The sequence below is a fragment of the Lepidochelys kempii genome, chromosome 1 (assembly GCF_965140265.1).
Source record: "Lepidochelys kempii isolate rLepKem1 chromosome 1, rLepKem1.hap2, whole genome shotgun sequence".
Taxonomy (NCBI): Eukaryota; Metazoa; Chordata; order Testudines; family Cheloniidae; genus Lepidochelys; species Lepidochelys kempii.
Window position 1 is genome coordinate 248,016,347 of NC_133256.1, and position 26,391 is coordinate 248,042,737.

The 26,391-nt window shown below is 45.3% G+C and overlaps 2 protein-coding genes and 1 non-coding gene across 4 annotated transcripts in view; 1 reads left to right on the plus strand and 2 right to left on the minus strand.

Moving 5' to 3' along the window:
• The first annotated feature begins 366 nt into the window (after positions 1 to 366).
• On the plus strand, positions 367 to 7,968 carry LOC140908530 (uncharacterized). Its single transcript, XM_073335861.1, has 3 exons — positions 367 to 1,044; positions 1,632 to 1,841; positions 7,892 to 7,968. The coding sequence occupies exons 1-3, from the start codon at positions 462 to 464 to the stop codon at positions 7,966 to 7,968; spliced, it is 870 nt and encodes a 289-aa protein (XP_073191962.1). The 5' UTR covers positions 367 to 461.
• A 1,026-nt stretch (positions 7,969 to 8,994) lies between these two features.
• The window catches only part of AKR1D1 (aldo-keto reductase family 1 member D1), a 146,201-nt gene continuing 128,804 nt past the window's right edge, over positions 8,995 to 26,391 (minus strand). For both annotated transcript variants that reach the window (XM_073330070.1, XM_073330061.1), the window contains exons 5-9: positions 25,396 to 25,518; positions 22,919 to 23,028; positions 21,294 to 21,459; positions 20,860 to 20,942; positions 8,995 to 9,150 (exon numbers count right to left, since the gene is read on the minus strand). In XM_073330070.1, the coding sequence (XP_073186171.1) occupies positions 9,108 to 9,150; positions 20,860 to 20,942; positions 21,294 to 21,459; positions 22,919 to 23,028; positions 25,396 to 25,518 (525 nt within the window). In that variant the 3' untranslated portion in view covers positions 8,995 to 9,107. The remainder of the gene's footprint in view (positions 9,151 to 20,859; positions 20,943 to 21,293; positions 21,460 to 22,918; positions 23,029 to 25,395; positions 25,519 to 26,391) is intronic.
• LOC140905657 (U1 spliceosomal RNA) lies at positions 12,529 to 12,692 on the minus strand. The gene has a single exon (XR_012156902.1). It is a non-coding gene; the product is annotated as a U1 spliceosomal RNA (small nuclear RNA).

Here is a 26,391-nt window from a genome sequence, read left to right on the forward strand (position 1 = left end):
CTTGTTAATGTTCAGCATCGTGTTAGTTAACGACTCTTTGGCGTGGCATCTGACACCTCTTAAGTTCTATTCAGCTAATGCCATTGTTGAAATGTTCAGACCTAAGCCCTGGTCTACACTAGGACTTTAGGTCGAATTTAGCAGCGTTAAATCGATGTAAACCTGCACCCGTCCACACAATGAAGCCCTTTATTTCGACATAAAGGGCTCTTAAAATCGATTTCCTTACTCCACCCCTGACAAGTGGATTAGCGCTTAAATCGATGTTACCGGCTTGAATTTGGGGTACTGTGGACACAATTCGATGGTATTGGCCTCCGGGAGCTATCCCAGAGTGCTCCATTCTGACCGCTCTGGACAGCACTCTCAACTCAGATGCACTGGCCAGGTAGACAGGAAAAGAACCGCGAACTTTTGAATCTCATTTCCTGTTTGGCCAGCGTGGCAAGCTGCAGGTGACCATGCAGAGCTCATCAGCACAGGTGACCATGATGGAGTCCCAGAATCGCAAAAGAGCTCCAGCATGGACCGAACGGGAGGTACGGGATCTGATCGCTGTTTGGGGAGAGGAATCCGTGCTATCAGAACTCCGTTCCAGTTTTCGAAATGCCAAAACCTTTGTCAAAATCTCCCAGGGCATGAAGGACAGAGGCCATAACAGGGACCCGAAGCAGTGCCGCGTGAAACTGAAGGAGCTGAGGCAAGCCTACCAGAAAACCAGAGAGGCGAACAGCCGCTCTGGGTCAGAGCCCCAAACATGCTGCTTCTATGATGAGCTGCATGCCATTTTAGGGGGTTCAGCCACCACTACCCCAGCCGTGTTGTTTGACTCCTTCAATGGAGATGGAGGCAATACGGAAGCAGGTTTTGGGGACGAAGAAGATGATGAGGAGGAGGAGGTTGTAGATAGCTCACAGCAAGCAAGCGGAGAAACCGGTTTTCCCGACAGCCAGGAACTGTTTCTCACCCTAGACCTGGAGCCAGTACCCCCCGAACCCACCCAAGGCTGCCTCCTGGACCCAGCAGGCGGAGAAGGGACCTCTGGTGAGTGTACCTTTTAAAATACTATACATGGTTTAAAAGCAAGCATGTGAAAGGATTACTTTGCACTGGCATTTGCGGTTCTCCTAGATGAAGTCCTAAAGCCTTTGCAAAAGATTTCTGGGGAGGGCAGCCTTATTGCGTCCTTCATGGTAGGACACTTTACCACTCGAGGCCAGTAACACATACTCGGGAATCATTGTAGAACAAAGCATTGCAGTGTATGTTTGCTGGCATTCAAACAACATCCGTTCTTTATCTCTCTGTGTTATCCTCAGGAGAGTGAGATATAATTCATGGTCACCTGGTTGAAATAGAGTGCTTTTCTTCAGGGGACACTCAGAGGAGCCCATTCCTGCTGGGCTGTTTGCCTGTGGCTAAACAGAAATGTTCCCCGCTGTTAGCCACAGGGAGGGGGAAGGTTGAGGGGGTAGTCACGCGGTGGGAGGAGGCAAAATGCGACCTTGTAACGAAAGCACATGTGCTATGTATGTAATGTTAACAGCAAGGTTTACCCTGAAAGAGTGTAGTCACTGTTTTATAAAATATGTCTTTTTAAATACCGCTGTCCCTTTTTTTTTCTCCACCAGCTGCATGTGTTTCAATGATCACAGGATCTTCTTCTTCCCAGAGGCTAGTGAAGCTTGGAAAGAAAAAAAAACGCACTCGCGATGAAATGTTCTCCGAGCTCATGCTGTCCTCCCACACTGACAGAGCACAGACGAATGCGTGGAGGCAAATAATGTCAGAATGCAGGAAAGCACAAAATGACCGGGAGGAGAGGTGGCGGGCTGAAGAGAGTAAGTGGCATGCTGAAGACAGGGCTGAAGCTCAAATGTGGGGGCAGCGTGATGAGAGGAGGCAGGATTCAATGCTGAGGCTGCTGCAGGACCAAACCAGTATGCTCCACTGTATGGTTGAGCTGCAGCAAAGGCAGCTGGAGCACAGACTGCCACTGCTGCCCCTCTGTAACCAACCGCCCTCCTCCCCAAGTTCCATAGCCTCCACACCCAGACGCCCAAGAACGCGGTGGGGGGGCCTCCGGCCAACCAGCCACTCCACCAAAGAGGATTGCCCAAAAAAAAGAAGGCTGTCATTCAATAAATTTTAAAGTTGTAAACTTTTAAAGTGCTGTGCTTAAAGTGCTGTGTGGCATTTTCCTTCCCTCCTCCACCACCCCTCCTGGGCTACCTTGTTAGTCATCCCCCTATTTGTGTGATGAATGAATAAAGAATGCATGAATGTGAAGCAACAATGACTTTATTGCCTCTGCAAGCGGTGATTGAAGGGAGGAGGGGCGGGTGGTAAGCTTACAGGGAAGTAGAGTGAACCAAGGGGCGGGGGGTTTCATCAAGGAGAAACAAACAGAACTTTCACACCGTAGCCTGGCCAGTCATGAAAGTGGTTTTCAAAGCTTCTCTGATGCGTACCGCGCCCTCCTGTGCTCTTCTAACTGCCCTGGTGTCTGGCTACGCGTAACCAGCAGCCAGGCGATTTGCCTCAACCTCCCACCCTGCCATAAACGTCTCCCCCTTACTCTCACAGATATTGTGGAGCACACAGCAAGCAGTAATAACAGTGGGAATATTGGTTTCGCTGAGGTCTAAGCGAGTCAGTAAACTGCGCCAGCGCGCCTTTAAACGTCCAAATGCACATTCTACCACCATTCTGCACTTGCTCAGCATGTAGTTGAACAGCTCCTGACTACTGTCCAGGCTGCCTGTGTACAGCTTCATGAGCCATGGCATTAAGGGGTAGGCTGGGTCCCCAGGGATACATATAGGCATTTCAACATCCCCAACAGTTATTTTCTGGTCTGGGAATAAAGTCCCTTCCTGCAGCTTTTGAAACAGACCAGAGTTCCTGAAGATGCGAGCATCATGCACCTTTCCCGGCCATCCCACGTTGATGTTGGTGAAACGTCCCTTGTGATCCACCAGAGCTTGCAGCACTATCGAAAAGTACCCCTTGCGGTTTATGTACTCGGCGGCTTGGTGCTCCGGTGCCAAGATAGGGATATGGGTTCCGTCTATAGCCCCACCACAGTTAGGGAATCCCATTGCAGCAAAGCCATCCACTCTGACCTGCACATTTCCCAGGGTCACTACCCTTGATATCAGCAGATCTTTGATTGCGTGGGCTACTTGCATCACAGCAGCCCCCACAGTAGATTTGCCCACTCCAAATTGATTCCCAACTGACCGGTAGCTGTCTGGCGTTGCAAGCTTCCACAGGGCTATTGCCACTCACTTCTCAACTGTGAGGGCTGCTCTCATCTTGGTATTCATGCACCTCAGGGCAGGGGAAAGCAAGTCACAAAGTTCCATGAAAGTGCCCTTACGCATGCGAAAGTTTCGCAGCCACTGGGAATCGTCCCAGACCTGCAACACTATGCGGTCCCACCAGGCTGTGCTTGTTTCCCGAGCCCAGAATTGGCGTTCCACAGCATGAACCTGCCCCATTAGCACCATGATGCATGCATTGTCAGGGCCCATGCTTTCAGAGAAATCTGTGTCCATGTCCTGATCACTCACGTGACCGCGCTGACATCGCCTCCTCGCCCGGTATCGCTTTGCCAGGTTCTGGTGCTGCATATACTGCTGGATAATGCGTGTGGTGTTTAATGTGCTCCTAATTGCCAAAGTGAGCTGAGCGGCCTCCATGCTTCCCTTGGTATGGCGTCCGCACAGAAAAAAGGCGCGGAACGATTGTCTGCCGTTGCTCTGACAGAGGGAGGGGCGACTGACGACACGGCTTACAGGGTTGGCTTCAGGGAGCTAAAATCAACAAAGGGGGTGTCTTTACATCAAGGAGTATTTCAGGCAGGACTTCACGGAGGGTTCCAATAAGAAATGGTGCACCTAAGTTATCGTTCTTATTGGAACAAGGAGGTTAGCCTGGCCTCTGATTGATACATGGCTAGATTTACCTCGCTGCACCTTCTCTGTGAGTGACTGCAGTGTGACCTAGAGGAATGAGTCCCCTAGACAGGGAGGAGGCAAATGAGTACAAAACAAATCTGGTCTATTTCTTGTTTTGACCCACTCCATCTATCTTTTACATCTTTGGCTGGCAGCAGACGGTGCAGAAGGACTGCATGCCATCCACATCTCATGGCTGCTCGGCAGAAGATGGTACAGTACGACTGCTAGCAGTCCGTATCGCCTGCCTGCTCACCATAAGACGGTTCAATAGGACTGACTGCAGGACTAAAGAGAATGACCTGGTCAAGTCACTCCAAATTTAGTCCCTGCGCCCATGTCTGCCCAGGCACTCCCAGCCGACATGGCCAGGAGCACCTCGGACATGACGATGACGGCTACCAGTCGTACTGTACCGTCTGCTGCCAGAAGGCAAGGGGTTGCTGCTACTGTGTAGCAATGCCGTACCGCATCTGCCAGCACCCAGGAGACATAGGGTGACGGTTACCTGAGAGGGCTCCATGCTTGCCGTGGTATGGCGTCTGCACAGGTAACTGAGGAAAAAAGGCGCGAAACGATTGTCTGCCCTTGCTTTCACGGAGGGAGGGAGGGAACGGGGGGCCTGACGATACGTACCCAGAACCACCCGCGACAATGTTTTAGCCCCATCAGAGTGCTCCATTGTGACTGCTCTGGACAGCACTCTCAGATGCCCGATTGTTTGCTGTTGCTCTGACGCCGGGAGGGGCGACTGAGGACACGGCTTACAGGGTTGGCTTCAGGGAGCTAAAATCAACAAAGGGGGTGGCTTTACATCTAGGAGTATTTCAGGCAGGACTTCACGGAGGGTTCCAATAAGAAATGGTGCACCTAAGTTATCGTTCTTATTGGAACAAGAAGGTTAGCCTGGCCTCTGATTGATACATGGCTAGATTTACCTCGCTGCACCTTCTCTGTGAGTGACTGCAGTGTGACCTAGAAGAATGAGTCCCCTAGACAGGGGATGGGGGGAAGCAAATGAGTACAAAACAAATCTGGTCTATTTCTTGTTTTGATCCACTCCATCTATCTTTTACATCTTTGGCTGGCAGCAGACGGTGCAGAAGGACTGCATGCCACCCACATCTCATGGCTGCTCGGCAGAAGATGGTACAGTATGACTGCTAGCAGTCCGTATCGCCTGCCCGCTCACCATAAGACGGTTCAATAGGACTGACTGCAGGACTAAAGAGAATGACCTGGTCAAGTCACTCCAAATTTAGTCCCTGCGCCCATGTCTGCCCAGGCGCTCCCAGCCGACGTGGCCAGGAGCACCTCGGACATGACGATGACGGCTACCAGTCGTACTGTACCGTCTGCTGCCAGAAGGCAAGGGGTTGCTGCTACTGTGTAGCAATGCCGTACCGCGTCTGCCAGCACCCAGGAGACATAGGGTGACGGTTACCTGAGAGGGCTCCATGCTTGCCGTGGTATGGCGTCTGCACAGGTAACTGAGGAAAAAAGGCGCGAAACGATTGTCTGCCCTTGCTTTCACGGAGGGAGGGAGGGAACGGGGGGTCTGACGATACGTACCCAGAACCACCCGTGACAATGTTTTAGCCCCATCAGGCATTGGGATCTCAACCCAGAATTCCAATGGGCAGCGGAGACTGTGGGAACTGTGGGATAGCTACCCACAGTGCAACGCTCCGGAAGTCGACTCTAGCCTCGGTGCTGTGGAAGCACTCCGCCGAGTTAATGCACTTAATGCACTTAGAGCATTTTCTGTGGGGCCGCACACACTCGAATATATAAAACCGATTTCTAAAAAACCGACTTCTATAAATTCGACCTTATACCGTAGTGTAGACATACCCTAAGATTTTTGTAGGGACAAGCAGATCTTGGTCACCACTAGATTCTGCTGAACTTTGCTGTGCAAAACTTCACATTACCTTACAAATCCCCTCAGCCACCTTGGCTCACTTTGAATGTGAAGAGCTTATTATGCTGTTCATGTAGCGGAGAGAGAGAGATTTATACTGTTGGACTGGCAGTCCTTTGTGCGCTATTGGCAATAAAAGCCCTTTCGAACACATGAAAGTATAATGTAGCCATCTTTGGTCTGGGTCTCATTTTGTGTTTGAGTCTGGAAGAATTTTTGGCACTGGTCAGTTTCCTGGGTGCAGTAAAAGTGAACAAGTTTTACTGTTTTTTAGGTCTATTCTTTTCACCTGTAATTAGTATTAGAACAGCAGGCACTTAGGCCCCCTGGGCCAGGGCTGGCCCTTCCACTTGGAGCAGAGCTGCATGAAGTGCTCAGGAGGAACATATTTCACACCAGGCAGGGAATTAAACGGCACTTTGAAATGGGTTACAGGCAAGTCAAGTCCATGTTCTGTTGTTTTTTACTTTGTGCAGCAGCAGCTGGAATGCATGACTGGGGATCTCATCTGCAGGGCTGTTTGTTTCCCCTTCTCTAGACCTCCTAGTCTTAGGGCAACATGTAGAACAATGGGAAGCAATGGTCTGAAACGGAGCAAAGGGGTTATCTAGGCTAGATGTCAGGAATAGTTTCATAATTAGTGAAAATCAGCATGGAAGAATCTCCACCTGGGAAGTAGTAGAATCTTTTTCATCACCCATTTCAGCCTGGAGAAGTCTATGAAGGGCAGAGTATAGAGTGGAGAAGCTTTCAATCAGTCCTATCCATTTCTTTACCTCCCTACTGAAAGACGGCATGAGTATATGTACATCATTATGGCTTGCTGAGGGGAGAGGCTTCTACGTATCCCCTTTACAAGGGAAAATGAAGGGATGCTGATTTCTTAGAACTTCAGGCACCCTCTAGATGCAGAGGGGTGTTTGGAATCCAGGTTTAGCCAAGAGTTATGCATAGGTTAGATCAAGCATTTTATTGCAGATCTCCTCTCTAGGTTTTGCAGAGAATGGTTTAAAGGACAAGATTTGAGAAATCAAGGCAACTTCTAATATACAAAACAATGCTGCCAGACCTGGCCTGAGTGCTGGGTGTGCAACCTGAGCCTGGTCAGGTTACAGTATGAAAGTAGTGCACTGTGCTAGTGTTAAGCAATTCAGCACAGGACGTATGTCCATTCAAGGCTTGAGTGTATTAACGAGAGCAGAGGTAATGGTGTTTTACCCCTCTAACTCCCTGGTTGTTTTGTATAGCAATAGGCATATTACTCTGAACCTGGAATTTAAGATTTAAAAAACTTTATCCACATCCCCAGCTGCTGTGAATCAGCATAGTACCATTCTGGCAGCCAAGGAGTTGGTTCTTTATTTCCTTAAGAATAGGAGGAGGAGGAACTTTAGACTGACCATGGAGAACATTCATTTCCTAGCTTGCATCTGTTGACCTAAATGGACAATTGAAGGAGATCTGGATTGCCCTTGGTCTTTAGTATCTACAGTGAGTTAGTGTACCACTTGTGACACTCCCCTATGGACATAGTAGCATTAGGGAGGTTCAGTTGTGGCTGATAATTCAGCATAAAGCCTCTTCTCCCACAATGAATGTATTTGTTTACAACACTTCTCACCACTCCCATCTACCCAAAATTACTCTAGCACCATCATGTCTGTTTTAAAGTGTCTTTCTTACACTGTTATTTTTGAAAGATCACCATTGTATCTCCTTTTAAAGACAACATTACAAGAACTAGGAAAGGGCTTGAACAAACAGATTCTGTTTCCACTGAAACATTTCTCTACCTACGCAGACTAGACTTCAGAATAGTTCTAGTCTAATCAATAGAGGGATATTCTGCATTAGCAGCACTGTGGTGTACATGGAAGCCAACACAAGACCATTATGTCCTTTCCAAGAATTATTTATCTCCTGTCTGAGCATTTTCTTATCTGAGAAAAATACAAGCCCCCAAAAAAACAACAACCCATCTCCCTTCCCTTTATTTCCCCTTCAGCAATGGACTTCAATTTTCTGGGTACCCCAAGACAACTTTTCCTTCTCAGTGTATTTGGGTATGAGATAGAGAGTTAAAACATTCTCATACTTAACCTGAAAACTCCAGCCAGAAGGGGCTGGGGCCTTCCCTTACTGCAGGCCCTGTTTATCCAGTCAAACCTCCACAGATTGAGATGTTTTCTGCTTCTGGAGGAAATACAAGGAAGTTTGTACAAGTGTGTCATGTCCAGCCAGATTCCTTTCGTTCATCTGTTTGCTACTGTTGACATTACAAATCTTGTACTGCCTCACACCAAGCACAATATAAAGTCAATGATATTTAACAAAATACCCCTTCTAAATTCACATTTACTAGAGCAGGAAAGACTGGGTCAGGAATTTGGTGTATTCACTGTAAGCACACTACAAATAAGAGTTCTTTTCAGGGCTTTGAAATGAATAGTTTCTTGTGGGGGGGATCATCATTTTTGGGATTTGCAAGAGGACTAAAGAATCATGTGCTCAGCTTGATGAAAAAGAAAGAAAGAGAGAGGGGGAGAGAGACACACACACACAGAGCTCTTTAAGTGGTGGTTTCCACATTACACTCAAGCAGAAGAGACCATATGCAAAAGTAAAACCTCCATTAGACAATTTTTTTTTAAATGCCCAAGTAATCTCCGCCTCCCAACCAGCCTTTTCACTTGATCTTGAGAATGCTGTGTTTGTGCTGCTTTGCTGTGGAAATTATTCTGATATCACAAATTCAATGCTACGGCTTCACTGCAAGATCAAACATGATGGTGAGCGGACATGCAGCATTCAATCTGAGGTAGCAATGTGCCCGCACTGCACAGTTTTGACCCAGTTTTAAAAACTCTACAAGTCAGGAATGTTCTGATCTTTGTTTTATATAGACTGCACATTAAGACTCAGAAATAGGATTCATTTTGGATCCTGCGTGCTCTTCTCCCCTCCCACCCTGCCCCAAATAAAAAATTAAAGTGTTCAGCTCACATGGTTTGGGCCTATCAGTAACTTAAACAGAACTATCCTTCAGCTGTTGGCAAGGGTGACAAGGAAAGTTTGAAGAGACAAATGAAATGTAACTTCATTCATGTTTTAATTCTGATGTTCTGGAAAGTCTCCATTACAATGAAAGCCCTTTTAGAACTAGGTGTTTTTGGACACAGCCCCACAATATTGAGTTGAATATATGCCACTATGGTTTATTTTCAATATTCATCATTGAAGGGATACTCCGGATGGTCACGCCACCTGTGAAGAGAATGCAGATAAAGAGTCTTCACTACAAAAGCTATTACATACGGCAACACCAGATGCTAGCACTAGTTATACAGTGCCTAGCACAACAGGCTCCAGACCGGGTTGAGGTCTCTGCCTGCTACTGTAATAAAATGCTACTGGGGTAACCCAAATAGGCTTAAGAAAAGAAGATAGTAGAGTCCTTCAGCTAAGCTTTGACGCTTACAGAGCGAAAGCGATCGAAAGCTATTCATTGACCTATCTGAAGAGCTCTGGGGCAGGATGTGTGTGTTAGTTAAGTTCCGGGTGGACTGGTATTCACACCACGCAAGTCAGCACTGGGACTGACACAGCTTTGTGGGCAGACTCAGGAAGCCAGAGACTTACCAGGCAGGGGGGGGAAAAATAAATTGGTGGTTCCCTCTAGGTGAGATATGAGGCACATTAGTGTCGGGCAAACTTTCCCTGCCTTGTTGCTAGAGACTTCAGACCTATGTTAAACCCTCTTCATGCAAAACATTCTACGCAGGTTTCAGAAAACGGGTAAATCTGCAGGTTTTCCTACTTCTGCAGGGGAAAAGAAATGCCACTGTTTGTTTGATGGATGCCATATGGCTAGAATGCTCCTCAGCTGGAGTCCCAGTACTGGCTAAACTTAGAGGAAAGTCAGAAAACAGCAGCTCTGAAAAAAAGATGCATTTCTTTAGCTCAGGTTGTTTGAGCTGGCATGGATGGGTCTGCTCTGGTTTGGCCTTTTTTCCATGAGTCTTTTGCATCCAAGCTAACCTTAGCTGTCCCCTTTAATGAAATTGCAGTAACTCAGCATGGGTGTGGATACCCTATTTAGTTATTTTATAGCATTCATGTTTCAGTGGTCACAAGGAGCCTTTGAATGACCTAATTAAGGTGAAGGGAAAGTTCATGTATGTTAGTGCAATTGTTTTATGTCCATCAGACTACAGACTCAATTGCAAGACTTCATACTTCATATAAGTTGTGTATGTCTAGGAAAAGTAAAGATCTAGGAATGCCATAAAATGCAGACATGGTCCCAGAGCCAAATGTAGGCAAGTGCAAATGTCTTCCACATTTCCCTCTTTAGTCCCAGAAAACCTGGAGGCTACACTACACTTCCAGTCTTCTGGCTAACTAAGCAGATATTATAGGTGGTTTCTGAAATAAAGTAGGTTATAATGAAGATGTAGGCCAGCACTTCCTGTCAGTAAAAACAAACGGTCGTGTGAAACACTGCTGAGGGCATCATGGCAGCTGTGTTATTTATCTGCACCATTAGCGTATAATCAGTAAAGCTGGATAAAAACTGGAATTTGTCCCATGGGAAGGGATATTGACTTTTTTCCTTCCGACTTAAGGATGAAATTCGCAGAATGGAAAGTTCCAAACATTTCAATTCAGTAATGTTAAGACATTTTGTTTGGACTTTTTCAACCAAAATGAAACCTTGACATTCCCAGATTGAAAAAACTAGTTTGTTGAACGAAATCAAGATGTTTTGTTTCAGCTTGGGTTGCATTAATCTGGTCCCCCTGAGTAGCCATAGTGCCTCATGGTTTCCATTTTTTTCTGGGTTGGGCTCCCCACATCTCATGATATACTGTGGTCATGCTGCACTGCTACTGGTTCAATGAAAGCAGGGACAGTGCATCATAGGAGATGTAGTTCAGCCAAGGAGCCTGGCTCAAAGGGGAGAATGTGGGGGGATAAGACACCTGAACTTTAACTCCCATGAGGCACTATAGCACATCAGGCTGACAGATCAGCTGACCTGAAACATTTAGGTTTCCCACTGGAAAACATACAAAATTCAGCAAGATCAGTTTTTTCTGAAGACAGTTTAGATTTCAGATACTGCATTGTTTGTCAAACATGTTGATGTAAAATTCCACTGTAGTTAACATGGGTAAGCTTTGGTAACTAATAAGATAATGCTATCAAAATGAAATGTACTTGTACACAACTCCATTCTAGTTTAAAGCTGGAAAAACCACAGGAAAGTCAAAAACGTTTGTTCATTCATACCTGCAATAGTGGAATATTTCCCCACAAATACATTAAGTATATTTTCATTTTACTGTTTGATCTTTTCACACAGGAACTGACAACCTGGATCAGACCAGACAATGTCCTTTCTGACAGGGGCTGGTCCAGATGCTTAACACAGTGTTCTAACACCTTCTTAAGAAGATCCAGTGTCATCTGCCCCACACAAATTAGGCAAAATTGTGTTCTAACAATTTGAGATTGGCTTAAACAGTGGAGCATAAGGCTTAACATCTCCTCCCAAAAGCTGATAATTATGACAACTCTCTATATTCTAGTTATCCATATAAAGTGTCCACTCCCTTTTTGAGTCTTGCTAAGTTTTTGGCCTTTGACTTCCTGTGGCAATGAATTCCACAGTCTAATGATGTGTTATGTGAAAGAGTATTTCCTTTATTAGTTTTAAATTTACTACCTTTAAACTTAATTGAATATCCTCCCTCTTCTCAACATTCTCCCCCTTCCCATGGGCATCGAACTTCCCTACATGAAGATATTTATGAATTCCAGCCAAGATTCACTTTTCACAAGCAGAGTCTGAATTATAAATTCGAAATATCTGCAGGTTAGGAATTTTAGCTAAGAAATCCAAACAGTTTCTAGTATCAAGAACATAATAATTTTAGATAATTTTTAAATAGAAAAAGACAATCATTAAAAACATATTGCAAGTTGATCACTTGGCTATCCCCAGATTCACTGAATGAATAAACAAACATAATTATAGATTACAACCACCTTGCTGAGATTTTAGTGCATCTTCAACCTAATTCACCTTTCCTATCGTCTATAGTCCATCACCTTTTAGGTAGCTAAGTAAACTGGTCCATTTGTTCCTGTTGGACTTCGCTAACCATAGATAAAGGCAGGAAAAAAGCTGTTAATACTCTAGAGTTGCTGCAATCCTAGAATTTTTAGACCTTTTGTCCCAGCACAGCCATCAGGAGACACGAGAGCTAATCTAAGAAGGTGGAGAGGGATACACCAAAATTAATGCCTTTGTTGCTTTAGGTAACATAGTGAGTGTCCTGAAAAGGGATCAGCATACAGTATAGCCATAGGCTGGACATGCTCTTGTACTAGAAAATGGATAGTCTTATTTTCAGCCAAACTTGGAGCCCTAAGAGAAGTGCTTTAGGATGCTTCAGGATCAAAGGCACTATACAAATGTCAAGTGTTAGTACTATGCACACGATAGGAATTTGAGATTCAGCTCCAGCATTCACCTGTAACAGATAACACTATCCTGGACGAACCTTATGGAATTAAGATAAATCTTTGTGACAGGGTCGGGCCAGATGGCTATAGGAGAGTAATAATTTTTTTTCCCAGGGGAGAGCACGAACGCAGTCCCCCACTACCACAAATTATGCAGTCGAGTTTCCCGCATTTGGGGAAATCGCATGGGTCAGCACACCCGCAGTGCAATGGATGAGCCTTGCCCTGGGAAAACCACCTTCGTGATCATGGTATCTCCCCTGCCATGTAAGTATAGTAATAGAAGGCAGATATATAAGCCCCAGGCTAAGTAGGTCCCTTTTCCCTGGGTAAGGTAACAGAACAATCAGGAACCTTCTGGAGACAATTAAGACAGGCTGATTAGAACACCTGCAGCCAATCAAGGAGCTGCTAAAATCAATTAAGGCAGGCTAATCAGGGCACCTGGGTTTTAAAAAGGAGCTCACTTCAGTTTGTGGTGTGCGTGTGAGGAGCTGGGAGTATGAGGCGCTAGGAGCTGAGAGTGAGAATGTGGACAGTTGGAGGACTGAGGTGTACAAGCATTATCAGACACCAGGAGGACACCACACTATGTACAAGCATTATCAGACACCACACTATGGTGAGGATAAAGAAGGTGTTGGGAGGAGGCCATGGGGAAGTAGCCCAGGGAGTTGTAGCTGTCGCACAGCTGTTCCAGGAGGCACTCTAGACAGCTGCATTCCACAGGGCCCTGGGCTGGAACCCGGAGTAGAGGGCTGGTCCGAGTTCCCCCCAAACCTCCCAACTCCTGGTCAGACATAGGAGGAGTCGACCTGGACTGTGAATTCAGAAAAACGGCCACGCTGAGGGCTGCCGTGAAGCTCCAAGACAAGCAAATCCACCAATAAGTGCAAGACCCACCAAGGTAGAGCAGGAACTTTGGCACATCTTATTGAATTAAATTAATGCCTCTGGGGTCCATTGTATTAAAAGTGCATTATTTATGTGTTATTGCGGACTTGTATGCAACTTCTCTAGGAGATGTGATTAATGCAATCTCTGAGAAGTATTAGGAATTTCAGCAGGACTTCTTGGGAGAACATATATTAAGCAGATTGTCTAGGAAATACTTTGGGTGAAGGGAATGACAGTGATTCACACCCCTTTTGAAGCTTTGGCTTGGGCAGAAAACCACTGTCTGGCTGATTAGGTAATCGCAGTCTCCTCAAAGGCCCAAACTGGGTAAATGAATTATTCCATATCACGAGGGTGCTTGTTCTGAGCTGAAACTGTGATGAACTTGTGACCACAGGAAAAACCCCTGGGTAGGGTTTGAATGACTAAATCACCAACCAGAGCTCATGGTAAAGTTGAGGTGACTGCTGAGAAGGTAAAGAAATTATGTGCATGCTGACTAGTTTAAGAATTAAGTGTGCTTGCTTAGAAATAGCTGTGTGGTAGCTGAACTGTGGCAATTACACTGTGTACCATCTCTGAAGAGAAGGCAAAATAGCTTGCTTAGGCAGCCTGCTGTTTGCTGAAGATAATCACAAGGAAGGCAGGGGACTATTCAGCATAGAAATATCCCAGTCAGAAGGGAGAGACAAAAACATGTGTTTCCACCTGTCAAACAATAAGATTTGTGGAAGTAACATGCGTAAGTTCATCTGCCCACTCTCGACCTGCAGTTTACAGATCATGAGCCAGCACTCATCCTATTCAATATGGAAAGTGTTTGGAAAAGTTTGATTGCTAAATATATTACAGTAGGACATGAGCTGAACAGTAAATCATGCAATAAGATTTGGAAGGCAGTTAGTCTCTCACAGGAAGCAACACCCGTTGGAACTTTTACGAGTAAACAGAACAGGACTCTAGGAAAGTGTGGTGGTGGCAGAGCGGTGGGATCATTTTGAACCAGAAGAACAAACTTCAGGATATTAAAAGGACTTTTTTCTTCTTTTGGCTGCTTGGAAAGCAGGGAGGGTTTGGTTTTTTGTTTTTTTTTTTTTATTAAAAGGACACCTTTTTTTAGCTGAGAGCAGCTGGAGGTTCTCTCTCTCTCTCTCTCTCTCTTCTCTGCCTCAGGGCAGAGTAGTCAAGCTACAGCAAGGGTATTCACAAGCTGGGTTGTTGTTTTTTAGCTGAGAGCAGCTGGAGGTTTTTTGTTTTTTCTCTTGTCTGCCTCAGGGCAGAGTAGTTAAGCTAGAGCAAGGGAATTCACAAGCTGGGTTCTTTCTTTCTTTCTTTCTAGCTAGCTAGCTAGCTAGCTCGCTCGCTCTCGGGTTAGGCTAAGCTAAGCGCAGGGAGGCTAAGATGACAGAAAGTGATGTCCAAAAGAAACTAGATTTAGCCAGATTGGAAGCTGAAGAAAGAAAGAAGGAACATGAAAGACAACTGGAATTAAAACATGGAGATTGATGCACAAGTGGCCAGAGAAAAAACTGCTAGGGAGGAGAGAGAAAGAGAGAGGAAGCATAAACTGGAGGTGATAAAGTTAAAAGGACAAAACCCTTCAGCAAGTGGCTCCACCTCCCCAAAAATCCACAAATGGGAACGACTATGTCCACAGTATGATAAATCCAGTGATATTGTTGAATATTTCATCACCTTTGAAAGACTGTGCACCCTCCATGCGATTCCTGAAGATCACAAGATGACCACATTGGTCGCAAAATTGACTGGAAGAGCTCTGGACATATTCAACAAGATGCCTATTGAGGATGCTTCTGACTATGGCAAATTTAAGGATTTGGTTTTGAAGCAATTTTAAATTACACCTGAAATTTACAGAGTGAAATTTAGAGCCCTTAAGAGAAGGGCTGGACTAAGTAACATGGTTTATGTAAACCAGATGAAGGATCTGTTCGATAAATGGGTCAAAGGAAGGGGTGTAACTAGCTTTGAAAGGAATGTGTGATTTGGTTGTCCAGGAGCAGTTCCTGACTAATGAGCAATGATGATGTAAAACAGTGTTTATGGGATAAGAAAATGGATTCAGCAGAATGTCTTGCTTCTTATGCTGATCAATACAAGCAGTCCCAGACCACCAGAGAGGCGGAGCAAATCGGAACAAACCGGGTGGAGGTAGCAGAGAGGAACAACCCTGGTCGCAGTTTGGGGGGATACCAGAAGGGGCACCCTGAGACCACCCCATATCCCCGGGTGCAGCCCAAGGCTCCAACTACACCCCAAGGAAAACCCCAGACACCTTATCGTCCCACCACAGCATTCTCCAGCAACCCACCTCGCCCCAGTGACCAGTCAGCTGGGTGACATTTTAAATGTAACGAGCTGGGGCATGTAAAGACCAACTGCCCCAAGAACCCTAACAGATTGCAGTTCATTGCACCGGGGTCACACCAAAGGTCCTCAGGCCCAGATGACTCCCAGATACCCTCAGAGCAAAGGGAAACTGTGAGTGTGGGTGGGAAGAAGGTTATCGCGTGGAGGGACACTGGAGCACAAGTGTCAGCTATCCACCAATCCCTAGTGGACCCCAAATTCATCAACCCAGAGGCCCAAGTGATGATTCAACCTTTCAAGGCAACCTCTTTTGACTTGCCTACAGCCAAGTTGCCTGTCCAATACAAGGGCTGGTCAAGAATGTGGACTTTTGCAGTCTATAAAGATTATCCCATTCCCATGCTGCTCGGGGAAGACTTGGCCAACCATGTGAAGCTAGCCAAGAGGGTGGGAATTGTCAGCCACAGCCAGGCTAAGCAAGCCTTCATACCTAGCTCTGTTCCTGAGCCTTCTACAAGGGCCCAGTCTGTGTTACCAGAGACCCAGACTGAGGTGGTGGAACCGGAGCCCACCTCAACGTCTGCAACAGCAGTAGTGGATCCAGTCCCAGAACCGGCAGAGCAACCAGCACCAGAACCATTGGCAGCACTGAATCCAGCATTTACAACCCAGTCAGCAACTCTAACACCAGAGGACACCACCAAGCCCGCACTGGTAGCAGCAGCTAAACCTGCGCAAGAGGCTCAACCGGAGCCTGAAACCCAACATAGTGCACCAGCGGAGAGCGGTTCACAGTCAGCAGAAACAGCCCTATTACCCACATCGCTTCCAGAAGGACCAAGCCCAAGTCCACAATCCAGTGCAGAACTGATGTCTCCAGCATCAAGGGAACAGTTCCAGGCTGAGCAGGAAGCAGATGAAAGCTCCAGGGAGCTTGGATGGCAGCATGGAACAACCCACCACCTCTCAGCTCTTCTAATAGATTCCAGTTTGTGGTAGAAAGAGGAGTTTTATAGAAGGAAACTCTTTTGGGTAGGCACCAGGAAGACTGGCATCCTCAAAGACAGTCGGTAATTCCAACTAAGTACTGGATAAAGCTCTTGAGCTTAGCCCACAATCATCCTAGTGGCCATGCTAGGGTGAACAGGACCAAAGACCGTTTGGGGAAATCATTCCACTGGGAGACAATGGGCAAGAACATTTCTACCTATGTCCAGTCTTGTGAGGTGTGCCAAAGAGTGGGGAAAACCCCAAGACCAGGTCAAAGTCCGTCTCCAGCCGCTCCCCATCATTGAGTTTCCATTGCAGCAAGTAGCTGTGGATATTCTGGGTCGTTTTCCAAAAAAGACACCCAGAGGAAAGCAGTACCTACTGACTTTCATGGATTTTGCCACCTGATGGCCAGAAGCAGTAGCTCTAAGCAACACCAGGGCTAAAAGTGTGTGCCAGACATTAACAGACAGACATTTTTGCAAGGGTAGGTTGGCCCTCCGACAACCTTATGGATTCGGGAACTAATTTTCTGGCAGGAACCATGAAAAGCCTTTAGGAAGCTCATGGGGTGAACCACTTGGTTGCCACCCCTTACCACCATCAAAAAAATGGCCTGCTGGAGAAGTTTAATGGAACTTTGGGGGCCATAGTATGTAAATTCGTAAATGAGCACTCCAATGATTGAGACCTAGTGCTGCAGCAGTTGCTCTTTGCCTACAGAGCTGTACCACGTCCCAGTTTAGGGTTTTCACCATTTGAACTTGTGTATGGCCGCAAGGTTAAGGGGTCATTACAGTTGATGAAACAACAATGGGAGGGGTTTACGCCTTCTCCACGAACTAACATTCTGGACTTTGTAAACAACCTACAAAACACCCTCCGAGACTCTTTAGCCCTTGCTAGAGAAAACCTAACAGATCCTCAGGAAGAGCAAAAGACCTGGTATGATAAACATGCCAGAGAGCATTCCTTCAAAGTCGGGGACTGGGTCATGGTCTTGACGGCGCTCCAGGCCCATAAGATGGAAGCATGGTGGGAAGGGCCATTTGCGGTCCAAGAGCTCCTGGGAGCTGTTAACTATCTCATAGCATCCCCCATCTCAAACCTAAAGCCTAAAGTGTACCATGTTAATTCTCTAAAGCCTTTTTATTCCAGAGAATTAAAGTTTTGTCAGTTTACAGCCCAGGGAGGAGATGACGCTGAGTGGCCTGAAGGTGTCTACTATGAAGGAAAAAGTGACAGTGGCATGGAAGAGGTGAACCTCTCCATGACCCTTGGACATCTGCAGCGACAGCAAATCAAGGAGCTGTGCACTAGCTTCACGTCGATGTTCTCAGCCACCCCAGGATGGACCGAACGGTCATACCACTCCATTGACACAGGTAATGCTCGCCCAATTAGAGCCCAACCTTACCGGTTGTCTCCTCGAGCCAAAACTGCTAAAGAACAGGATATCCAGGACATGCTACAGATGGGTGTAATCCACCCCTCTAACAGTGCATGGGCATCTCCAGTGGTTCTAGTTCCCAAACCAGATGGGGAGATACGCTTTAGCGTGGACTACCATAAACTAAATGCTGTAACTCGCCCAGACAACTATCCAATGCCATGCACAGATGAGCTATTGGAGAAACTGGGACATGCCCAGTTCATCTCTACCTTAGACTTAACCAAGGGGTACTGGCAAGTACTGCTGGATGAATCCGCCAAGGAAAGGTCAGCCTTTATCACCCATGTAGGGCTGTATGAATTTAATGTGCTCCCTTTCAGGCTGCGAAATGCACCCAGCACTTTCCAAAAACTTGTAGATAGTCTCCTAGCAGGATTGGGAGAATCTGCAGTCATCTACCTTGATGATGTGGCCATCTTTTCTGATTCATGGGCAGAACACATGGAGCATCTGCAAAAAGTCTTCAAGCGCATAAGGGAGGCAGGACTAACTATTAAGGCTAAGAAGTGTCAAATAGGCCTAAACAGAGTGACTTACCTTGGACACCAGGTGGGTCAAGGAACTATCAACCCCCTACAGGCCAAAGTGGATGCTATCCGAAAGTGGCCTGTCCCAAAGTCAAAGAAACAGGTCCAATCCTTCTTAGGCTTGGCCGGATATTACAGGTGATTTCTACCGCAATACAGCCAAATCGCCGCCCCACTGACAGACCTAACCAAAAAGAAACAGCCAAATGCTGTTCAGTGGACCGAAGAGTGTCAGAAGGCCTTTAACCAGCTTAAAGCGACACTCATGTCTGACCCTGTGCTAAGGGCCCCAGACTTTGACAAACCTTTCCTAGTAACCACAGATGCATCCGAGCATGGTGTGGGAGCAGTTTTAATGCAGGAAGGACCGGATCAAGAATTCCATCCTGTCATGTTTCTCAGCAAAAACACTGTCTGAGAGGGAACGCCACTGGTCAATCAGCGAAAAGGAATGTTACGCCATTGTGTACGTGCTGGAAAAGCTACGCCCATACATTTGGGGACGGCGTTTCCACCTGCATACCGACCATGCTGCGCTGAAGTGACTTCACACCATCAAGGACGATAACAAAAAACTTCTTTGTGGGAGTTTAGCTCTCCAAGATTTTTATTTTGAAATAGAACAGATTTCAGGAGCTTCTAACAAAGTGGCTGATGCACTCTCCCGTGAAAGTTTCCCAGAATCAACTGGTTAAAATCATACTTGAAATGTGGAAAATATTGTTAATTTTTATATAAACAATAGTATATCTAAAGGTGCATGTGTCTTATTAATTCTGTTTTCTCCTAGAGCTCCAGGAAGAAATCACAGCCAGTGTGGAGCAGGCTGTCCAGCACGGTCTATGATTTGGGGGGGCGTGTCATAAGCATACAGCCAAGGATAGTATAAAATCCCTCCTTTACCTGTAAAGAGTTAAGAAACTCAGATAACCTGGTTGGCACCTGACCAAAAGGACCAATAAGGGGAGAAGATACTTTCAAATCTGTGGGGGAAGAGTTTTGTTTTGGGCTTTTGTTGTTCTCTCTGGCGACAAAGAGAGAGAGACCAACCAAGTAATCCAGCTCCTACTGAATGATACATCTAAAATGACAGAAATAGTAAGTAATAGCAAGGAAATGTGTTAGAGTATCTTTTGTTTTAGCTTGTGAATTTTCCCTATACTAAGAGCAAGGTTTATTCCTGTTCTTTTGTAACTTTAAAGTTTTGCCTAGAGGGGAATCCTCTGTGTTTTAAATCTTATTACCCTGTAAAATTATTTTCCATCCTGATTTTACAGAGGTGTTTCTTTTACTTTTTTTCTTTATAATAAAGGTTCTGTTTTTAAGAATCCAATTGGGGCTTTTAGTGTCCTAAAAACCCAAAGGGTCTGGTCTGTGCTCACCTTGTTTACTTTCAAGCCTCCTCAGGAAAGGGGGTGAAGGGGCTTGCGGGGGATATTTTGGGGAAACAGGAACTCCAAGTGGTCCTTTTCCTAAATCTTTGTCTAACTCACTTGGTGGTGGCAGCAATACCGTTCGAAGGACAAGAAAGAATTTGTGCCTTGGGGACGTTTTTAACTAAGCTGGTAGAAATAAGCTTAGGGGGTCTTTCATGTGGGGTTCCCACATCTGTACCCTAGAGTTCAGACTGGGGAGGGAACCCTGACACCACTCAAGAGAGGCAACATGTGGGGAGCCAGAAGCCTAAGAATGGATGCCCTTACTGCACCACTAAGGGGAAATACAGGTGCAGTTGCCTTGAACTGTGACACCGCTGATATGAGGAAAACAATGGCAGCGCAGCAGAGGCAAGAGACAGTACTCCACTCCTAGGAGTCAGTGACAATTGTTGAGTGATTCCTTTTACTGAGTGAGCTCCACAGCATGCTCCTTAGCTGTCTGGGACAGTCACCACCACTTGAGGAAAGAGGGGAGAGAGTTTTGAAACAGAGATGGAACTGAGCCAAATACCACCTACCTACCCCTTGACCTAGGAGGCTGTTCAGACTCTGAACCATATGCAAATGTTGCAAATTTTGAAGTTTTACAAGTCATCTTATGTGCTGAACCACTAGACCTGAACACCCCTACGCTTTGATGTTTGAAATTCAGATGCCCTTTTATCACCGTAAGAGAACCTCTTGAAATAAGGTAGATGTGATTGTATATGGAAGTGTTGACATGGCAGGGTTTACATTAAGAACCCAGCACTGTTCAGGAGCCTCCATTCACTTGCTCTAGGGCTGGGATTCAGCTTGGACTTACATCAGCATCTCCACGTAACGGGTGTTTTTATTCAGGGCTTCAATGTCCTTCATTTCCTTGCCAGTGAGTGAGAAGTCAAAAATCTAGGGAAAAAGAGGAGATTAGGAGTAATCCGCAGCAAGGGAGATTCAGTGTTACTTGATCTCTCACTGTTGCACTACTACACATGGGAGCACTAGTGTAGACCGGCTGCTGGAATTTTAGCCTGCTCAGAATAGGTCTAGATGACACTGATGAAGAGTCCAGTGTCCTGTCCATACTAGCTTCCCCTCTATTGCACCATCACCAAGTGATAGAAATGATGGTGAGTAAGAGTCAACATAGAAAAGGTTTCCGGGATGGTTAAGCCTCCTCTCTGCCTCAGGAGAGAAGGGGAAGATGTTCTAAGCAGGGGTCAGCAATATCAGTGGAGCAGAGACAAATCTATAACTTACCTGGAAGTTTTCTTTGATCCGCTGTGGATGGAAGCTTTTGGGAATGACCACCACCCCTCGTTGGATGTTGAAGCGCAGAACAACCTGTGCTGCCGTCTTGTTGTATTTTTCCCCAATGGCATTCAGGACAGGGTCCTTCAGTAAAGGAGGGGAAGACACATTTACCCTTAAATTGGGGGGGGGGAAAAAAGGAAAAAGAAGGGTGTTTTATTTTGATTCTGGAATATTTAAAGAAAAGAGGCAGAGAGCAGAAATCTGAAGCAAAAACTGATTCAGACAATCTGTTATGAAATGAAGATTAATTCTAAATGCATCAGTTATCACCATGTTTATACGGTTTTCCCACTGCCTCTGTCAAACAATAAGATTTGTGGAAGTAACATGCGTAAGTTCATCTGCCCACTCTCGACCTGCAGTTTACAGATCATGAGCCAGCACTCATCCTATTCAATATGGAAAGTGTTTGGAAAAGTTTGATTGTCAAATATATTACAGTAGTACATGAGCTGAACAGTAAATCATGCAATAAGATTTGGAAGGCAGTTAGTCTCTCACAGGAAGCAACACCCGTTGGAACTTTTACAAGTAAACAGAACAGGACTCTAGGAAAATGTACCAAGGGGATCAGTCCTACATGAGCAGAGAGATGGACTGGGTGATCTAATAAGTTGTCCACCTCTAACCTCTGATCAGGTTCAAAGCGTACAGGCATCTTCTAGCCTTTGGGAAGCCTGATACTGTACCTTTGTTTCCTGATAATCCTGATCTGCTTCTGAGTCAGGTATTAAACAGCCCAGATCAAGTTATCATGGGATCAGTTGTGTGGAGAAGAGAGGAGAGATGTTCCTCATGACTTCTAGGAAGAGTTCTACTTGTTTTCCACTGGGTAGGTCCTCTGTTCTGTTTGGTGCCCTAAACGATCTAGTGTTTGCCCACCATGCAGCTACTCATTTCATAGCTCTATATTATAGTTGCCTCTCTTCTGGCCAACTGTATGGGGCTGACTCACTGACATTCCCTATTGACAGAGCAAGGCAAGGAGATCACTTCAGAGGGTTAGTCAGTGCTGCCTATGTCTACACTGCAGCTGGGAGCAAGCCTCCCAGCACAAGTCAAGAGACATATGCCAGCACACTAAAAAACAGTGCAGCTCCAGTGGAGAATTGGGCAAGCCACTTGCGCTCAGACCCAGGGGGTTGGGTGGTCTTACGTCAGAGCTGGAATGTCCACACTGCTAATTTTAGTGCGCTAACTTCAGTCCATCTACCCAGGCTGTGAGGATTGCTCTCAGCTGCAGTGTAGACGTACCCTGTATAGCCTGCTGGCCTTAGGAATACTGGAAATCACATTTTGGATTCCCAGGTTAGAGCTGAGAAGCTACATCTTAGTAAAAGGGATGGTGAGGTAGATTTACCCAAATTCCAAATTAAGAACTTTGGCTTCTCTGAAGCATGTTTCCAAAAAGAGGAGAAGCCCAGCTTCAAATGCTCATACTTGCCTCACTGGAGGATAGCAAGCATTTGGGAGAAGCCATAATATTACTTTTTGCTGGATCTCTGTGGGGAGACTTGCAACTCTCTAGTAGCAATGTTCACCGCACAAGTGAGGCTAGTATGAAGACTTACCACGTTTCATCCCTTGCGGTTCCTAGTGGACTGTACCCAACAATGACAATGTCATGTTGTCTACAAAATTCTAAGAGCTTGGGCTGGGTGAAATATGGGTGGCATTCAACCTACATGAATGAAACAGAAGGAGCAATTAAATTAAATAGTGACAGATACTGAATAATGTCTTGACATCTCTTTCTGCATGTTTGACCAATTATAATCTCAGATGAATTAGAGATTGTAGGGGAAAATGTTTTAAGAAAATGGAACCTTTTACCCCCTAGATTAATCATTCAAATCCAGGCCATCCTGGTGGTGGCAGGTCATCCTGACCTTCCCAGGGGAAAGACTGTGACAGGAGCTGTGGAAATAATTGATTTTTCACTTTGCTGGCCATATCAAAAAGAGTGTGTTCCGGATCAACCCAAAAGAAACTTTGAAACTTTTGATTCACTGAGAAGTTGACCTGAAACAAAACACTTCATTTTTCTAAGCTTTTCGAGTTTTTAAAATGAAAAGTAGTTTTGATTTGGGGGAAAAAATGTTTAATTTCAAATGTGTCCAAATGAGAAGTTTAGAGTTTTAGAATTTTAGGTTTGATCTAAACAATTCTGCAAATTCAACATGAATTCTAATATTCTGGTTGACCCCAAATCTGCATTTTTCAGCTAAAGATGTATCAGCTGAAAAGCTTCACCCAGCTCCAATGATGACAGACCTTGAGCCATGTCCAGGCAAGAGGGGGGGGAAAAAATCAAGATATACAGTAGTCTAAGAGGAATGTGGACCTCCTTTTTGGGAAACAATTCAGACCGTTTAACACCTTTGCAATTCATGATTGTAATTACATGGGGGGAAATTTGCCTTCTCCCCAGTGGATAGATGGCAAACAAGATATGGAAGAGAGATTGGGAGCATGAGGGTAACTGTTGACCTGACTCACCAGCCTTTATGTTCTGCCCAACACTTATGTATAGCCATCTGAATAGAGATCTATGCCAGGAGGCAGGAGCATCTTGGCTACCTGATGATTGTATTTTTCTCTTCTCTTTGTAGCCAGAATGATGGCTGCTTCCATCTTAGTTTCCCTCCAGAAAGTTGGTGACAGCTTATGCCATCAGCAGAAAATTGAGGGAAATAAATAAATAAAACCCACATTTTTTTGTATGGACTGCTGCAAACCTCTGCCTTTCCAGGCTGCAGCTATTCTGTACTATCACCCACAGTGAGTTTTTCTGGCTATGTGTTCAAATTTCTCGGAGATCCATTCCTGAGGTATACAAGCAGCTTGCTCTTATAATAAGTTCCTGAAGTTGATACAAACCCCTAAGAATTGCTTTTTTTTTTTAAATCAGAACCTTCTTCCTTGCATCTTCATTAGGCCCAGACAGAGGGTAGTATTGATGTACTCTTGGAGGGGGGGGAATGGAGTCAGACAATCCAGCCAGAAGCAGTTATGGTGTTTAGTGCTTGTTTGATAACTTGATCTTTAATGCTGGTGGTGGGAAAAAGTATTAGAATGACAGCCACAGAGGCAAGGAAACTCCTGCGTAGCCAAAGAACAGGTACAAGGACAGTGGCAGACTTCCCCAATACTACCTTGTCAGTGTCCCTCCAAGGCCAACTTCAGAGGGTGAAAGGATAGTTTCCTCTTTTTCCCATACAATCTTTGGCCTCTCTTCTGATGCTGCTAACAAGGATATCTATTAGCACTAATCACGATATCAGTCACTGGACATCTCTAACACCATCTCTCCAGCTCCAAATCAGAAGCCACCCTAACCACCACCAGATGCTAATGACTTGTATCCAGACCAGCTACTTAGAAATAAATGGTTGTGGACCCCGTTGTCATGATTTTACTTAGACTTGACCATTGACTTCAGTGGCAAGTTTAGCTTAAGCTGATGGCATGACATGGTCTTATTGCTAAGTTAGTTCTTTGGTCTAGTACCTCCACAGAATTACCTGTGGAAAGGACATAGAAAAGAGTGCCTTAGATTCTTGGCTTGTTGTAGTTTCTTAGAGATCGTTCCTTATAGCAGACACATAAAGCACAATATCCCATATGCTATAGGGCTGGGCTCTAATTGTTTTAAATGAGGTAACTGATGGCTGGTTAGCCTGTTGGGAACTTTCTTGGATCACTTGAGTACATGGCTGAATCCTTTTGATCATGTCTGCAGTGACAAGGATTCATACAGCCCTTAAAACTCATACACCATGGGACAAACTCAGGTTTTCAAGCACTGGAGAGGGATCTGGAAGGAAATGGATGTTCCCAGCAAATTTGGATATTTATATTGAGTGTAGAGTGAAAAATCAGTCATGCTCACTCTTAAGAAGGAAAGTTTGGCTTTCAATGTTTGGCGGTATGGTGGATAGCTTACTACCTGCAGTAGGTCATCTGTGCAGAAGTATTTGTAGTCCCTCTGAGCACCGTACCACAGTGCCAGTTTCAGGTAGAGTTAGGGTTCTGCTTAGGATCATACCTGATTGCTGACAGGTTTGTGCTTGAGCCCTGGCTTATTCAGAATCATTTCCAGCTGCCTGCGGTTGAAGTTGGACACTCCAATAGATTTTGCCAAGCCGGCATCTTTACATGCTTCCAAAGCCTGCAAAGATAGCAACGGGGAGCATTAGAAAGAAAGCCTCAATAGAAACCTTCCAGCGGAGGAAAGTAAGCATTATTAGCTAGGTGAAATATACTTTACTCGGGACTCTGTCTAGAGAGTTAAGTGTGCATGCTTTACAGGAAAGGCCTTTACTTTGGAGGGACTAGCACTCCTGTTGATGCTTTGTTCCTATTCTAAACTCAATTCTCATGCAGCCATAGATTTTCAGAAGACCAAACCAAGGCACCTCAGATTTCAATGTTACTTCATACTAGGGTAGAATTTTCCCAGGAAGCAGAGCAAATCAGAAGAAACATTTGAGATACAGCACTTATACATTTCACATGTTCATTTCCAGAGTTTTATTTCAAATTTTAGAGGGACTGCCACACTGCTCCAGCTTTAGGGGTGGGGAAAGGGAGACAACATCTGAACAAGAGATAGCTTCTCTTCCCTGTCACTTTCTGAATTACCCCAGCTATTATTTCAGCTGTGCAAGTGTTAGTCCAGGCTCTCCTCCTGCCAGAGTCTACAGTTAAGTCATAATTTTATGCCAAAGTGTTGCCATGAAATTGTGCATCACAAAAATCAGCATTAAGACTTCATTGCAAAATGAAGCGGGAGGAGAAGATGGGGCTGAGAGGAATACAGGATTTGCATTTCAAACCAATATAGCTATGCAGTTAAGGAAGCTTATACAAACAAGGTAAACATACAATAATTCCTTCATTAAGTATCCTCTGATACTCTGCTTTTAGTTGATGCCATGCTTCATTAACAGGAGAAGAGTATCTTTACTTAGAGATACTCCTCTCTCCCAAAACCCCTCTGATGAATGCAGTGGCTATTCAGTGGTGCAATGAAGCAGAGTTA

Coding starts and splice junctions, on each gene's coding strand:
- LOC140908530 (XM_073335861.1), top strand. CDS start 462: ATGCAGAGCTCATCAGCACAGGTGACCATGATGGAGTCCCAGAATCGC. Junction 1,045..1,631: donor AGGCGGAGAAGGGACCTCTG/GTGAGTGTACCT, acceptor TTTCTCCACCAG/CTGCATGTGTTTCAATGATC. Junction 1,842..7,891: donor GAGGTGGCGGGCTGAAGAGA/GTAAGTGGCATG, acceptor TTTCCCCTTCAG/CAATGGACTTCAATTTTCTG.